Below are 16,479 nucleotides of genomic sequence, written 5' to 3'. Positions count from 1 at the left end.
CGCATCATACGCACGACCACATTGGTCACCACTTACACCGGGTCCTCTTCCTCTTCGCTTCTCCTCCATCACCTGCGAATCCCTCATCCGGTTAATGAGCACATCATCACGATCCAAACACAGACTTTGGACCAATTCTTTTATCTCCTCTTTTATCTCTTTCTTATCCCCTCTCCGTCGCTTCTTAATTTCGCTCATCCCTTCTTCCACTTCTTCTAATTTGTGCTTCACCTCTTTTATTCCCCGGTACGTCTCCTCAAGCTCGTCCTCCAAGGCTACCTTGACCGTTTCCAGGTGCGTCCTCACCTGCCGGTCCTTCGTCTCCATTACCTCTATGACCTCGTCCAACCTCGTTGTCAGTCCCTCACGTACCATCTGACATTCCCTCTTCGTCGCTACCAAGTCATCTTTTAGTTCTTTCTGTGTCGCCTTTAAACCTCCTAATACCGCAGTGTTCCTTTGAACCTGCTCCACTAACTCCGTCTGTCCCACCGTCAGCTGCTCCACCTCCTGCGTCAGGTCCTCTATGCCCCCTTGTAACTTTACAGTCGCCTTTCTCACCTCCTTTTCCATGTGCTCCTCACAGTGCCTCACCTCCTCGCGCACTCCTCCGACCTCCTCACTCACTCCTCTTCTGATCTCTTCTCCCATCACTTGCATCTCCTGCCCAGATGCCACCCTCATCTGCTCCATTTCCTCCCTGTGAGCATCCAGTTTGGTTTCTACCCCCATTCTGACCCCCTCTATCTGCTGCTCCATTTGTTTAACTTCCCTTTCCGCTTGGTCCCTCATGTCCCTCAATTTGCCTTCCATACTGTTTTCTAACCCCTCTAACCCTTTTTGCATCCCTTCCATTTGATTCTCTTGAGCGGCCATTCTGTTTTCTACCCCCATTAACCCATTTCTCACCTCTTTTATCCCGTTGTCTAACCCCTCAAAATTATTGTCTAACTTCTCAATTTTCTTGTCTAACTCCTCAAAATTATTGTCTAACTTCTCAATTTTCTTGTCTAACTCCTCAAAATTATTGTCTAACTTCTCAATTTTCTTGTCTAACTCCTCAAAATTATTGTCTAACTTCTCACTGGTACCCCTCGCTTCGTCCCTCATTACCCCCATTTGGTTTCCCATTACCCCCATTTGGCCCTCCATTCGCCCACTATCAACCCTCATTTGCTCACTCTGAGCATCCATCCGGTTCCCCAATTGGTTACTCTGCAGTTTGAGGGACGCCTGCATTTGCGCCATAAATTGCTCCATGAGGACCTGCATCTGGGCCATCCCTCCCACTTGTGCAGCGGGTGCGGCCGCCGTAGCTATGTGCGAGGCGCAATTTCGCGCGTCTGCTACCCCCGCTGTTTCGCTCTCCTCATGTCCCTCATGTCCCTCAATTTGGTCCTGGACCGACCCTGCTTCACTCTCCCCTACCGGACCCCAGCCGTCTTGATCCGCCATAGCGCGACTTTCAAAATTCGGTTTTTATTTTTTATTTTCGTAAAACAAATTGAAATTTCGCCGTTATAATTTCGCGCGGGAAACGCGCTCCGAATCGATTTTCCCTCCCAAAATTTGGGCCTAACTAATTTAGTCCCGGGTTCGAATTCCACTCCTCGACACCAATTGTTACAGATACGACTTTGATGGTATGGTGGGCCGAGCGGGATGGCCGCCGTATCCGTACAAGTTACCCGATTGTGCCCGAATGTTGACTAATCGCGCTACGCTGGCTCAATAGGAAAGAGAAGACACCCGGCTGGGTTACAATCACACAATACGACACCAGGGGTTCAGTTCTCAAGACCTCCGGAGGAGGTTATATTAAGGCGGAAAAGGTTAGATTACAGGGACAAGAGGGAAACATAGGAAGGTGGGCACTTAGACACAACCTTATATTAACCCTAGACAGACCACAGATAAACGGGACAACGCTGACTCACACGGGATTTGATGGAAAGGGGAGGCAGGTCGCGATGGCTCAGGTGCACCTGGCTCCGGGACAGAATCACGTACGGTGGTGTCCAGCAGATGCGGGGAGGTCGCTCAGCGCTCGTGGGTCGCGACTTTGGTGGAGATGCCGGGGAGGTCGCTCAGCGCTCGGGAGGGTGGCGTCTTGTCCTTCCAAGCTCGGGGCGCATCTGACGTCACGTCCGGCGCGGGGCCGCGTATATCCGGCCGGGGAGTCACGCCCTCGCTCGTTAGCTCCGCCCCATATGGCATCGGCCCATGGCTTCTCATTGGGTGCGGGGGTTACCGGCTCCGCCCTTGACGAGGGGCCGACAGGGAGCCCCCTTCTGGGTAACCCCGTCGAGCACATGTTCAATGGCGGCCAACCGAGCCGGAGTGAGGACGCAAAGCCGCTGTTGTTGTGGTTGTTGTTGGAGCTTGAGATGATGGGAAGAGATGCGGGGAGGTATGGGAAGGTCCTAAACTCCTACTGGTGCCATATCATCACATTCTGGTGCAACGAAGAGTCATAATTAATGGAAACAAGTCCTTAACTGACATAGATTAAGAATAACTAGCAAGATGTCCTATAATTGTCTACGTGTGGTGCGGGGGACCTGGGCACGACATTTAATGGGGGAATGAAGGGGAAGATCGGCTCTAATGGGTGTTGTTTACAGACAATGGGACTAGGGAATGGGGTAAGGGGAGAGTTGGGGAGTATCGGAGAAGATAGGGGAATATTTACAAGCGGATATGGAGGTCAAATTCCATATTCGCAACAATATATATATATATATATATATATATACAGAGCATTCAGAAAGTATTCAGACCCCTTCACTTTTTTCACATTTTGTTATGTTGCAGCCTCATGCTGAAATCGTTTAAATTCATTTTTTCCCTCATCAATCTACACTCAATACCCCATAATGACAAAGAGAAAACAGGATTTTAGAAAGTTTTGCAAATTTATTAAAAAGAAAAAACTGAAATATCACATTGAATAAGTATTCAGACCCTTAACTCAGTACTTAGTTGAAGCACCTTTGGCAGCGATTACAGCCTCGAGTCTTCTTGGGTATGATGCGACAAGCTTTGCACACCTGGATTTGGAGATTTTTTGCCATTCTTCTCTGCAGATGCTCTCAAGCTCTGTCAGGTTGGATGGAGACCGTCGGTGGACAGCCATTTTCAGGTCTCTCCAGAGATGTTCGATTGGGTTCAAGTCAGGGCTCTGGCTGGGCCACTCAAGGACCTTCACAGAGTTGTCCCTAAGCCCCTCCTGCGTTGTCTTGACTGTGTGCTTAGGGTCATTGTCCTGTTGAAAAGTGAACCTTCGGCCCAGTCTAAGGTCCTGAGCGCTCTGTTTCAGGTTTTCATTGAGGATATCTCTGTACTTTGCTCCGTTCATTGTTCCCTCAACCCTGACCAGTCCCCCAGTCCCTGCTGCTGAAAACACCCCCACAGCATGATGCTGCCACCACCATGCTTCACCGTTGGCATGGTATTGGCAGGTGATGAGTGGTGCCTGGTTTCCTCCAGACATGACGCTTAGAATTGAGGCCAAACAGTTCATTCTTGGTTTCATCAGACCACAGAATCTAGTTTCTCACAGTCAGAGTCCTTTCGGTGCTTTTTTTGCAAACTCCAAGCGGGCTTTCATGTGTCTTTCACTGAGGAGAGGCTTCCGTCTGGCCACTCTGCCATAAAGCCCAGATCAGTGGAGTGTTGCAGTGATGGTTGTCCTTCTGGAAGTTTCTCCCATCTCCACACTGGATCTCTGGAGCTCAGCCAGAGTGACCATTGGGTTCTTGGTCACAACTCTTACCAAGGCCCTTCTCCCCCGATTGCTCAGTTTGGCCGGGCGGCCAGTTCTAGGAAGAGTCCTGGTTGTTCCAAACTTCTTCCATTTAAGAATTATGGAGGCTACTGTGCTCTTGGGAACCTTCAATGAAGCAGAATTTTTTTTGTAGGCTTCCCCAGATCTGTGCCTCGACACAATCCTGTCTCTGAGCTCTGCAGGCAGTTCCTTCGACCTCATGGCTTGGTTTTCGCTCTGATATGCATTGTCAGCTGTGAGACCTTATATAGACAGGTGTGTGCCTTTCCAAATCATATCCAATCAATTGAATTTACCACAGGTGGACTCCAATCAAGGTGCAGAAACATCTCAAAGATGATCAAGAGAAATGGGAGGCACCCGAGCTCAATTTCAAGTGTCATAGCAAAGGGTATGAATACTTATGCCAATGTGATATTTCAGTTTTTTATTTTTAATGAATTTGCAAAACTTTCTAAAATCCTGTTTTCTCTTTGTCATTATGGGGTATTGAGTGTGGATTGACGAGGGGAAAAAAATGAATTTAAACGATTTCAGCATAAGGCTGCAACATAACGAAATGTGAAAAAAGTGAAGGTGTCTGAATACTTTCTGAATGCACTGTACACAAATATATATACACAAATATATATACACACACACAAACAATGCACACACAAACAATGCACACACAAACAATGCGCGCGCACACACACACACACACACACACACACACACACACACACACACACACACACACACACACACACACACTCGGCAATTTGCCATCTGTGGCGATACGTGAACGAAGCTTCGCCCCTCTCCCAACATTGTTGACTATGTTTAAGTTAAACGTTTAATCGTGACGATGGAAACGTCCAACGCGAGTTCTTCCAAAATCTTGGCAATTTCCTGTCTGTGTACTTGGGCGGTGTAAACCTTTGTTTTTTGCGAAAACAGGTGACACGATCTCCAGCTCTTAGCAAGAATTGCTGACAATACCAAGAGCATTGACTTTCACTGCATTGGAGAGAGGGAGTAAAGTGAGTTGTGGAGGAGATCAAATGTCATATTCCAGGAGGTCCACCAGTCGTTAATGGTCTCCAGATTGGCAGACAGAAATGCTGTTCCATTTTGTCTGCCATTCGACTGAGGCATGATGCAACATTGGATCGACATGTCATCGAAATGCTACAGTTAATTTTCAAGTGAAGGTGAAAGGTCATGGTGTAAGGAAGGAAAATTAATGGGCCTAAGGCGTTTCCTTGATATTCACCAGATACAAGTGAATGAGTGGACAGGAGAGTGAGCCCTTGAGTGCAATTGGTTGGGTGCATGCACTTTAATGAAATGCAGAATGCCAACTGCAGGTGGCTTTGAAAACACACCTGGATTGTTGAACATATCAAAATCACATTGTTGAGTGATCAGGAAAGAGACCAATCCAATGGTCAGAAGTTGCGAACAAGTAATATGTCGTTATTTGGGATACAAAATAAGGACTCATGGAAAGGGTCAGTTTGACCAGTGGAGCCACATTTGGATGCAACAAGCAAGGGAATGGACAAACAGGAAGATAGAGAGAGAGGGAGAGATAGAGAACAGTAATCTGTAAGTAAGAGGGTTGGGTTAGGTAGCGAGGTTAATGGAGGTGAAGAAGATTGCAGCTAGAGATGGGGGATGACATGATATGGTGCTACAACTGTACGGGCTTGAGTGTATAGGAGCAGCAAACGAATGTCCTATCCAGGTTCCTCCTGATGGCTCCAATTTTGTATTTGGTCTTTTATTTAATTAGACACAAGATGAGTCCGTTCGGCCGATCATACCTGTGCCATATCCACACCCCAGTACTCCCATCGCCTGTAGATAGTGCTAATCAAACAGGTAACCTCTAACGAGGAATTGGGATCTTTAACATATAGAACCCTGTGGAGATCGGACAGCTGCACTTTAAAGGACGGTTTGCTCCATGATACGGCGCCCCCTGCTGACACATATTATTATGCAGATTTGTATAATTTCGGAAACATAGCATTACATAAAACATGTAAGATGGGGAAAAAAGATTAATGCAATACTGTAGCGAGTTATCCATTAATTGTGTTGTGCAATGTTGAACGTAGAGCAGCAACGAAGGTTGGAAAGGTTGGAAAGGGTGGAAATGCGAATGGTTCGATGGATGTGCGGAGTATCGTTGAGAGAGAGGAAGACAAATGATGAATTGCGAAAAATGATGGGAATAGAGACTGTGATGGATGCTGTGAAGAGGAACAGGTTGAGATGGTTTGGTCATGTGTTGAGGAAGGATGAAAGTGACTGGTTGAGAAGAGTGATGGAAATGAATGTAGAAGGAAGTAGAGGACGGGGAAGCCCGAGAAAGACTTGGCTAAAGATGGTGGAAGAAGAAATGCGGGCAAGGGGGTTAACAAGGAGAGATGCAGAAAATAGGGCAAGATGGAGAAGATTGTCATGGGGACCGCAAGGCTAACCCCCGCTCTAGCAGGGAAAATGGCCTTAAAATGCATGTTGTTGTTGTTGTTGTTGTCGTGTTGTGCAATGTAATCATCAGTAATAGCTTCGGTGATGACCGCTCATTTTTGCATCTTCAAATGCATGGGGCTGTGGAAGCATTTTCTTGGCTATCGGGCACAATCGTGGATGGGTCGCTCATTCATCCTCGTAAGCTGGTACTCATTTCGCTGAGCTCAAAAGGATGACAAGCTGAGTCAACCCAGCTGGTGTTAATTCAATGGCGTGACAGTGGCTTGAAGCGTTGAACACTCAGGACCTTGCGATCTTAAGCCAGACACCTTAACCGCCTTAATCGGTATAGTAAGTAAATCTTACAATTGTGACCATATGCAGAACAGATAAAAGAGTTCAGATTTGCTTTTAGGGCAAATGCTGATGAAGTTTTATCTATTTATTTGCTTCATTGTGAAAACTAGCCTTGATTGCAAGCAAAGTGCACAGGCCAGGTTGCACACAGCCCGTGACCGCTCAGCTACCGCTTCCTCTGCAGCTCCACTGGTGTCCCAGAGGTCTCCTTCATCCTCCAAGCCTCCTGCGAGCCAACGCACATCTTGTACCAGTCCAGACACGGCCGCCCCCTCCTGGAGGACAGGGGGATGGACACATCACGTGCTGCTTGCAGGTTGGAGTCGAGACCATAATGTACTGGTACGGTACTTCTCATGAATAGGAATGGTCATTCAGATGAATTTCACGAAAATATAAGCAAAGTTTTAAATTTGTATGCGTTTATTTTAATTTAATTTTATTCTACAGTATCTGATTAATGTTTGTTACTATTTAAGAGAACGTGTTCAAAGATCTTGTTAAAAGATCTTGTTCAAACTTGCCACACAGATAAGGAATGATGGGTTACATATGCAAGTCATTTTGTTTTGAGGTCAGATCCAAGATGGCCGACTGGTGGATATTTTGTTACTTAAACTTGTCCCCAACCATTTCTCAGACATGCATGGACCGATTTTGTTCATACTTCGCACAAAGACAATACATGAGAGTACACATAGGCAGAAGATTTTGTTTTTGTAATCTGACCAAAGATGGCCGACTGGTGGTCTTTCACTCCGTACAGCAAAATTACTAAAACCATGGGGGCTATGACATTTTATGTCTTTTTCTCCTTGTTCAAATAAAACATTATCCTCAAAGTCTCACATAGTCGATAGGTGGCGTAGGGTGCAGGAGGCAGGGCAAAGTCTCACGAGCGGCCTCCCAGACTTGGTGGCAGGCAGTAGTCAGTTCCAGAACCTCTCCACTTGATGGATACTGAGCTCGCAGTCGACAAGCAGACACCAACTGCAAAAAAAGACAGAAATGATGGGTTAGGTCTCGCATGTAATTAGGTAATAGCCAAATATTACCCAGAATACCAACTTTTACCAATAAAGATTAGGACCACCTGCATGTCTAGGGTCAGTTCAGCATTCAGACTGTCCTCCAGGAGAGTAATCCATGCAGGTCCTTCAAATTATACCAACAGAAAAATCGGTTTTGTTTTCTTTTTTGTACTCAGAGGTCTAGCTGTGATTTTGGATGGAGAGGATTTGCTCTTCTGAAAAAGGACTTCTGTATAGAAAAGGGATAAAAACAGAGGGTCTTGCCTGCGCTGTGAGGGCATCAAAAAGATCTCGGACGTGCGCACAGCTGACCTCCTCTGCAACCGATTCAGCTGCATTTAGCAGCAAATTACACACCTGCAGTACATAGACAGCAAAATGTTTTGTGATAAACCCAATAATTATTTTTATAAAACCCTAATAATGCTAAATATTGAATATGCAGAGTTTCACCATTATCCAATAAACGAGTTTCTAATCACAGAAATACAGGCAATTGAGGTGATCCCTCCAGAGCCCTGTGATCTGACACTTGAAAGGAAACTTCTTTTCTACTTTCCTCCACAAGGCCATCACTGTGCTTGAAGAGTTGCCTGGCTAGACCGGTCACCGACTCAGTGTCACCAGCCACCACAGCCGCCTCCAGTCTTGCCAAAGTACGACTCCCACTCTGTTCGAAGGCTCCAAGTGATGCCACCCTTGTGGCCACCTCACGTAGCTGGAGGAGGGGATGTCAGGATAAACCATCATTACTGTTTCATTAAAAGTTCTTACAAATAAAATAAAAACAACAACAACAGCAGGTACTGTTTCAAATTTTTATTGATCTTATATATAAGATCTTACCCCTGCTAGTATCTTATATATAAAGCTCTTTCGAACCACTGACTCACTCACTCATGCACTCTTTCTCTGTGATGTAATCGTTTAGTATTTTCCAGTTGGGATAGAAAGCTGAAAATTTGCATACCGATGCAATCAAAGCCATATCCCAGAAAAATCACCAAACAGTCATAAAATATTGTAACGAATTTGAGAAGTGTAACGAATTTGAGAAGTGTAACGAATTTGAGAAAGTGTAACGAATGTGAGAAAGTGTAACGAATGTGAGAATTATGGTTTTGTTGTGTGTAACTGACCCTCGTAATGTAAAGAAAGGTCGAAGCTCGTCCTCTTAGTTAATTCCATAAACCTACACACAGGACACCATATATCCTTTAAAATAGTTAGTCCCTTATTCTATGTAGGCTAAGGATGTGTTTCCCAATAGTTTGACTTCATTGCACCGAATTAAATAAGAGTAGGCCCCTCCGACGCCCCATGGCAGCTTCCAAGTGCCAGGTTTGCTGCAATTGACTCTTTAGGCACTTTGCTGCATTTTCATCTGCCGTCCACTTTGCTGCATTTGACTCCATTACGCACGAGGTAACGACGAAGAAGAAAGGCGGGTCTCCACCTCGTCATAGAGGGGAGGAGTAAGTCGGCCACGCTCATCCAACCAAGAACGAGGGGTTTGGCTTGAGAGGGCGGAGAGAGAACGCTTGGGGGAGGTTCGCAAAGGGTGAAGGGCAGGGCCTATATAACCCGCCGCGGGACGCTCCCCACGGAGATGAGCGGAGAGGAGAGATGAGTTCTGAGTCCAGGAGATGCACTGGAGATGAGCAGGTGTGACCAAGCCGCCATGAGACGTGCCGCGCTGCAGGAAAAACGGACCGAGGCAACGCAAGGAGCGCGCGAGGCAGCAGTACGGAGAAAGGAACTTCGCCCGCGCAGTTTGGGACCAACGACCGCGGCTCGGCTTCTTGATGGCGGTGCCTTCTGGCCCGACCGTGCCCAGTACCCGCTGAACCTTCCTTGCCTCTCAAAGCCACCCATCTACAAGCCATTCCTTCCTGCCTGCATTTCCCCGTGTAAGTGTGATCGTCCGTCTGTCTTTAACGTTGTCCTGGGGTTTATTAATTAAGCTTGTATAGGTAAGCTAATGATTTCACTGTGTTTCCTGCTCCTTCCATTTTCTGTATATAACCTTGACTGCTCTCTTTGCTTTGGTTTGTGTAAATAATTAATAAATCCTGTTATTCTTCCGTACTTCTTCTTCTTCTTCATTCTCGTTCGGTCGCTTTAGTGGTTTCAATATCGAGTGTACGTGGCGCGATTCGGCCAACGTTCAGGATCGGGTTTAGTGAAGGCTAATGACTCGAACTTCGGGTTGCTAAAAACCGCTCGGCAACTAACTAGACCATCCAAACCGGGGTTCGAGCGGTACTCGTCTCCCTAGTCTGCGTAGGGACGGATAAAGGTATTCGGGATAAACCCTGGGCCCATAACCCTGATCCGTTCCATCCCGCGGGATAGCGTTACAAGTACCAGGACCGGGGAGACGGCCAGCTTAACAGGACAAGGGGCTAATCCCCCCTTGCTAACGGGAGAGCCGTCCCCCGTATCCATAACAATTGGTGTCAGGAGTGGGATTCAAACCTGGGACTAAATTTATTTAGCCCAAATTTTGGACACCAATTGTACTATTGGCCATAACAATTGGTGTCTGGGAGTGAGATTCGAGGCCCGAACCAAATTTTAATAACTTCAAAAAAAAAATTTGGGTCAAAACTTAAGAGCGCCCAAAATTGTTTTATAAAATCCTAAATTTGGAAGTCGTGCCATGGACAATCAAGGCGATCGGATGCAGGTGGGTGAGCTAGAAGAGGGGTTAGGGGTAACCCAGGACCACAGGGAAGAAATGGAGGAGAGCAATGAGGAGGTGGTTGAGGAGGTGTCAGGCGCACAAAATGGCGCCTCGCACAAGCGCGCGGCAGCCGAGCCCGCGGTGCCAACAGACTGGGGCCAGTTCATGACACAATGCCTGGCGTACATGGCCGAGCAGAGGGAAGAAAGGAAGAAATTTAGCAGGGAAATGAAAGAAATGGAAAACAGAATGAAGGCTGATAGTGAGAAAATGGAAAACAGAATGAGGGGGTACCAGAAAGGGGTACCAGAAACCAAATTAAAGAAATAACTGGGGAAGCGGAGAGGGACAGAGACCGCGGGTTGAGCGAGCAGGTCCCAGGGGTGCACGAGGAGGTAACGCGGGTCGAGAAGCGCTGGTTGAGCGAGGCGGAGGAAAGCGCGGGTACAATGATGGGTATAGAGATCGCGACCCGGGGTATGGGGCAGCCGGCGACCGCTGAGGTAGAGGGAATTTTATTAAAGCCAGCGGTCGTCGAGGCGAATAAAGAAAAAGCAGTAGTGGGTATGATTAAAATTGAAGAGACGACGGAGGTAGCCCGGGAATTGCAGGGAGGAATGGAAAATGTGCAAAGTCCCTGCTCACATCACGATGCTGTGCCTAATAACACCAATGAAAGTTTGCAGGTGGTGTTGGAGCGAAGGAGGAGGATACCCCAGGTGAATCGTGCTGTGTATTGTGCGGGGAGATTTTGTAGAAGGATGTTTGGCGACAAAAGAATTTTCGCGCGATTGGGGTCAATATGGCACCCGGGCATTGGTGAAGGGTCCCGTGTGAGTGGAAATAGCACACGTGTGAAAAGAAAGTGTGCGTCGGCGAGTGGGTGTGTTATAAAGTGTGGGAGTGAAACCGAGTGTGAGCGGGTATGCACGACGGAGTGTACGTGCGAGGGTGAGTGTGACATGAAGAGTGAGTTGGTGATGGTGCAGGTGCGAGAGGGCACATCGGAGCGCGAGTGTGAAACCGAGTGCGAGCGAGAATGCACGCCGGGGTGTACGGAGTGTGACACGGAGAGTAAGGTGGTGGTGGAACGTGTGTGAGGAAGCACACCTGAGTTGGTCGTGGCGCGGGTGTGGGAGAGCCCATCTGAGCGCGTTAGTGGGTGGATGCAAGAGTGCACGCCCATGGTGAGTGGTACGGGGTACGTACCGAGGGGGGAGAGTGCGCAAGACGGTGCGCGAGGTGTGTTAAGGGAGTGTGCGAACGGCGAGTGTGCGCGAGAGGTGTGGTGTGTAACAGGGAGTGCGTTGGTGGAATGGACGGAGTGTGTGGAATGTACGGACGGCGTTGGAACGCTGGGTTTTGCGAGTGTGAAACGGGTCGCGTATGCAAGTGAAGCATCGACATTGAACGGGTTAGCGTTTAGGGATACGGATAGCCGATGCGAGCACTCGGGGCACAGTGCGCTTTGTTGGATGCCAGGCCCGGCGCGGATCGATGCTGCGTCGCTTCTCTTCGAAGCGTCGTTGCCGATTCGGGCTTGGCCCCGCCCTGCGCGGTCGAGTCCGGGCCTTGTCGGGCGAGGCGACCGGTCCGGTTCAAGGGCGAGTAGGAGGAAGCAGAACGGAGCCCCCTGGCGGGGGCGGGGTTCCGACCGGGGGGGAGTGAGCCATCGGGCCCGGGACCGCAAGGTACCGAGCCGCGATGATGCGTGGAACCTCGGCCCGAGCATGCCTCCTCCCCAGAGTCGTGAATGCCGGACGGATCCACCTGCAGGCGACCAAACAATCCGCGTTCATTGCTCGGCTTTACGAAGCCGAGTTTAATGATGCCATGACGCACAGAGGCTAGGATATAGCGGACTGTGTGATGAGGATAGTGTTTTGGACCCGAAATTGAAAAGCTAAAATTTGATGATTGGCAAAGGATTGGCAGAGTGATGATTGGTAGAGTGATTGGCAAATTTTTAATTAGCTGGAATTTGGTGTGCAAAATTGATAGTAGAAGATGCCTGATGTAGTGGGATGGCAACTTTGCCATCTCTCACAGCGGGGGCAAAGGAGCACTAGTTATGGGGTTTGGCAGTGAAAACTAGCCCGGGAGGGTTAGGATATAATGATAGGGACCTAGAGATGACCTTAGGTAACGGTAAGATTAGGTAGTGACAATGATACCTGTAGTGGGGACGCAGGTAGATTAGTTTGGATGATAATGACGTGGTATGTGCTTAGTTTAAAGGGAAGACGAGGAGCACTAAGTTAGCAGGGCAACAGTTAGACGAGATGATGCCGAGTGTTTGAGGATCGAAAGTGTATTGAGCGTGGAAGTGTATGGAGCAGTGAGTAAGGAACAATTGAGATTGCACAGGTGTGCAACTGAACAGGTGTATGGAGCAGTGTTTGAGTGAGTGATAGTGATGTGTGCTGTGTTGACCAAATGGTCCAGGAAGGAAGGAGGGTGCAGGTGGCACCAGGTGTGATTGCACAGGTGTGCAACTGCAGGTGTATGAAGAATAGTTGTGTGGAATATATGGATTATGGAATATATGGAGTATGGGAATGGATGGTCGTGGAGTGAGTATGGTGGAAACTGTGGAGTGGAGTGGATGGTGCGAAGGTGTGGATGGGGGAAAGGAGGATGGACCCCCATCACGAATACCCGGGGACGGTAGTGTAAGTGTTAGGTAGAGGGTACAGGTAAATTGTGGTTGGATATTGGCATCTGTGGTGCGTGGTGGAAGAATGGTATTTGGATGGGTGCATTAGTGACGTGGAAATGGCTGGGTGTGTAGCCTGTTAGTGTGTGTAGTTGGTTTGGGCACTCCACCACTGTGAAGATGTCGGTCAGGTGAGGCCGCAGGTGGGCTCTGGGAGCCGGTAGAGTTGTTGTGGATGGGGCCCGAGGATCCGGAGGACGGACCCGGGTAGCCCAGTGCCAGAGGGCACCGAGGGGTGACAGAGCCAGGAGGGGCCTTCCCCAGTTAGATAGGTTAGGGTGAAGAGCTAGGTAAGCTCGGGTGGCAACTACAGTGGTGGAGGTGTGCAGGTGGGTAGACCTGCTGGGAGAGCTACACGACTCAGCCCGGAAATTGTGCAAGGGCACCGGGAGATGAATCGGGGGAGTGAGACCCCAAATTGAGAAGCACCACAGTTTGGTCAATGGGAATTTGGTTTTTAAAACCACATAGAGTAAGATTGCCAATGGTTTGGCAGGGAAAGACCCCGGGTAGTGTAAAGTGTGTTAAAGTCATTTAGAAGGTAGCTAGGATGGAGATCTCCTCGCACCATCTGCATCCACTCACCTGGGGTGACAGGACTCTACACCATGCCATGTTTTTATTTTTTTTATTGTGCAGATGTTTGGAATGTGAGACGCATCATGACGTGGGTGTGACATTGTGCTGATATTCCATCTCTTCCTCCTTATGAGGATTGATGATGAATTGGGTGATGGCAAATTTTGGTTAGAGGGATTGTGGAGACGAATTTGGTATAAGGGAAATATGGGGGAGACGTGACAGTAGTGACGAATTTGTAAATGTGTAGATTGCTGTAAATATGGGGTAAGGGCAAGGGTATGGAGCAAGGCAAGGCAAGGTAGCTTTAGGCTTGTATGGTATGGGTATGGGTATGGGGCAAGGGCATGGAGTAGGTGACAGGGGGGGTGACGTACGGTAGGGACGAGCTTTTCTCACTTCGCTCTCCGTACGCACTTCACCTTGCATTGCCTTGTTTGATGTGTACCCTTGTGACCTTACCCCTCGCTCACCTGTCTTTTCCCCCCTTTGTCTCCCACCCGAGGACTGTGCGCCACTGGGCGTTGAGGGGAGCGTGCGGAGGTCGTCTTGTGTGCCAGGACCCTCGCAACCCGCATGCATTGCATTGATGTACCACTTTATGGACCGCTGTTCTGCGGCCAAGTACCACTTGATGGAACCCAGGTTCTGGGGCAGGGCACCTCTGTTGGAGACCGGCCATAGTGGCCAGGGAATCTTGCTTGCGGACCTCGGTAAGGTGGCACCTATGCCAAACAGGTGGACCACCCTTAGTTGGCCCCTGTGGCCCTAAATAAAAATGGACACGGTTTGTGCTTTTTATATTTCCAAGTAGGCCGCATGAAGCAAGAAGACATCGGGAAGAACATCGGCCCAGCAGAGAAGGAGAAGACCACCACCAGTTTTTGTTTTTTTTGTGTGTTTATTACAAGCAGTAATGACTGTGCACTGGTTGGTGCTTTTGGGTGCTTTGGGTGCTTTGGTGTTATTGGTACTGGTGCATCGATGCAATGCGTGCTGTCTCCTCCCTCCCAACAGGAATTTCCTTCTCTTTGTTTCCCTAAAAAGAAAAAAAAAACACAGGTCCTGGGTTGCGTTGTAAATAAGGAATCACGTCACTGTAAATAATGCTCCCCACCGTAAATGTATAGCTTGAAAACAATTCCGCAATTCGGTTATCCTGTGGGCGCAAATCTGTTAGGCAGGGTGCAATGCAGCAGGGGGACATATTTATTTGTGTTTTAAAATTGTCACACTCAGGGTCAGGTTAATTGGAGAGGGAATTACACCTACGTGTCACACTAAAAGTAAAGTTTTATAGGCCCGAGCCCGTGCCTGAAGGAAGGAGGGTGCAGTGTAACGAATTTGAAAGTGTAACGAATTTGAGAAGTGTAACGAATTTGAGAAAGTGTAACGAATGTGAGAATTATGGTTTTGTTGTGTGTAACTGACCCTCGTAATGTAAAGAAAGGTCAAAGCTCGTCCTCTTAGTTAATTCCATAAACCTACACACAGGACACCATATATCCTTTTAAATAGTTAGTCCCTTATTCTATGTAGGCTAAGGATGTGTTTCCCAATAGTTTGACTTCATTGCACCGAATTAAATAAGAGTAGGCCCCTCCGACGCCCCATGGCAGCTTCCAAGTGCCAGGTTTGCTGCAATTGACTCTTTATGCACTTTGCTGCATTTTCATCTGCAGTCCACTTTGCTGCATTTGACTCCATTACGCACGAGGTAACGACGAAGAAGAAAGGCGGGTCTCCACCTCGTCATAGAGGGGAGGAGTAAGTCGGCCCCGCTCATCCAACCCAGAACGAGGGGTTTGGCTTGAGAGGGCGGAGAGAGAACGCTTGGGGGAGGTTCGCAAAGGGTGAAGGGTGGGACCTATATAACCCACCGCGGGACGCTCCCCACGGAGATGAGCGGAGAGGAGAGATGAGTTCTGAGTCCAGGAGATGCGCTGGAGATGAGCAGGTGTGACCAAGCCGCCGTGAGACGTGCCGCGCTAAAGGAAAAACGGACCGAGGCAATGCAAGGAGCGCGCGAGGCAGCAGTACGGAGAAAGGAACTTCACCCGCGCAGTTTGGGACCAACGACCGCGGCTCGGCTTCTTGATGGCGGTGCCTTCTGGCCCGACCATGCCCAGTACCCGCTGAACCTTCCTTGCCTCTCAAAGCCACCCATCTCCAAGCCATTCCTTCCTGCCTGCATTTCCCCGTGTAAGTGTGATCGTCCGTCTGTCTTTAACGTTGTCCTGGGGTTTATTAATTAAGCTTGTATAGGTAAGCTAATGATTTCACTGTGTTTCCTGCTCCTTCCATTTTCTGTATATAACCTTGACTGCTCTCTTTGCTTTGGTTTGTGTAAATAATTAATAAATCCTGTTATTCCTCCGTACTTCTTCTTCTTCTTCATTCTCGTTCAGTCGCTTTAGTGGTTTCAATATTGAGTGTACGTGGCGCGATTCGGCCAACGTTCAGGATCGGGTTTAGTGAAGGCTAATGACTCGAACTTCGGGTTGCTAAAAACCGCTCAGCAACTAACTAGACCATCCAAACCGGGGTTCGAGCGATACTTGTCTCCCTAGTCCGCGGAGGGACGGATAAAGGTATTCAGGATAGACCCTGGGCCCATAACCCTGATCCGTTCCATCCCGCGGGATAGCGTTACAAGTACCAGGACCGGGGAGACGGCCAGCTTAACAGGACAAGGGGCTAATCCCCCCTTGCTAACGGGAGAGCCGTCCCCCGTATCCGTAACAATATGTTGGAATACATGGAACAAAAATATCCATGAATAAAAGTCGGCAGGTGCAGACTCACTTTCCCTACTGCAGGTCATGTGATCTAATACAATGTAGCTTACAATTGAACTGGT

General features: G+C 48.4%; 1 protein-coding gene across 1 annotated transcript in view; it reads right to left on the bottom strand.

The window, feature by feature from the left end:
- Nucleotides 1-16,479, bottom strand: part of LOC137429142 (alpha-catulin-like) — a 206,618-nt gene that overhangs the window by 90,158 nt on the left and 99,981 nt on the right. The window contains exons 10-13 of the mRNA XM_078779661.1: nt 8,200-8,356; nt 7,903-7,997; nt 7,457-7,597; nt 6,719-6,882 (exon numbers count right to left, since the gene is read on the bottom strand). Coding sequence (XP_078635787.1) covers nt 6,719-6,882; nt 7,457-7,597; nt 7,903-7,997; nt 8,200-8,356 — 557 coding nt within the window. The remainder of the gene's footprint in view (nt 1-6,718; nt 6,883-7,456; nt 7,598-7,902; nt 7,998-8,199; nt 8,357-16,479) is intronic.

The sequence above is a fragment of the Myxine glutinosa genome, chromosome 6, assembly GCF_964187855.1.
Source record: "Myxine glutinosa chromosome 6, kmMyxGlut1.1, whole genome shotgun sequence".
Lineage (NCBI taxonomy): Eukaryota > Metazoa > Chordata > Myxini > Myxiniformes > Myxinidae > Myxine > Myxine glutinosa.
The sequence above is the reverse complement of the archived record's forward strand: the minus strand, read 5'-3'. Positions and strand labels throughout refer to the sequence as shown.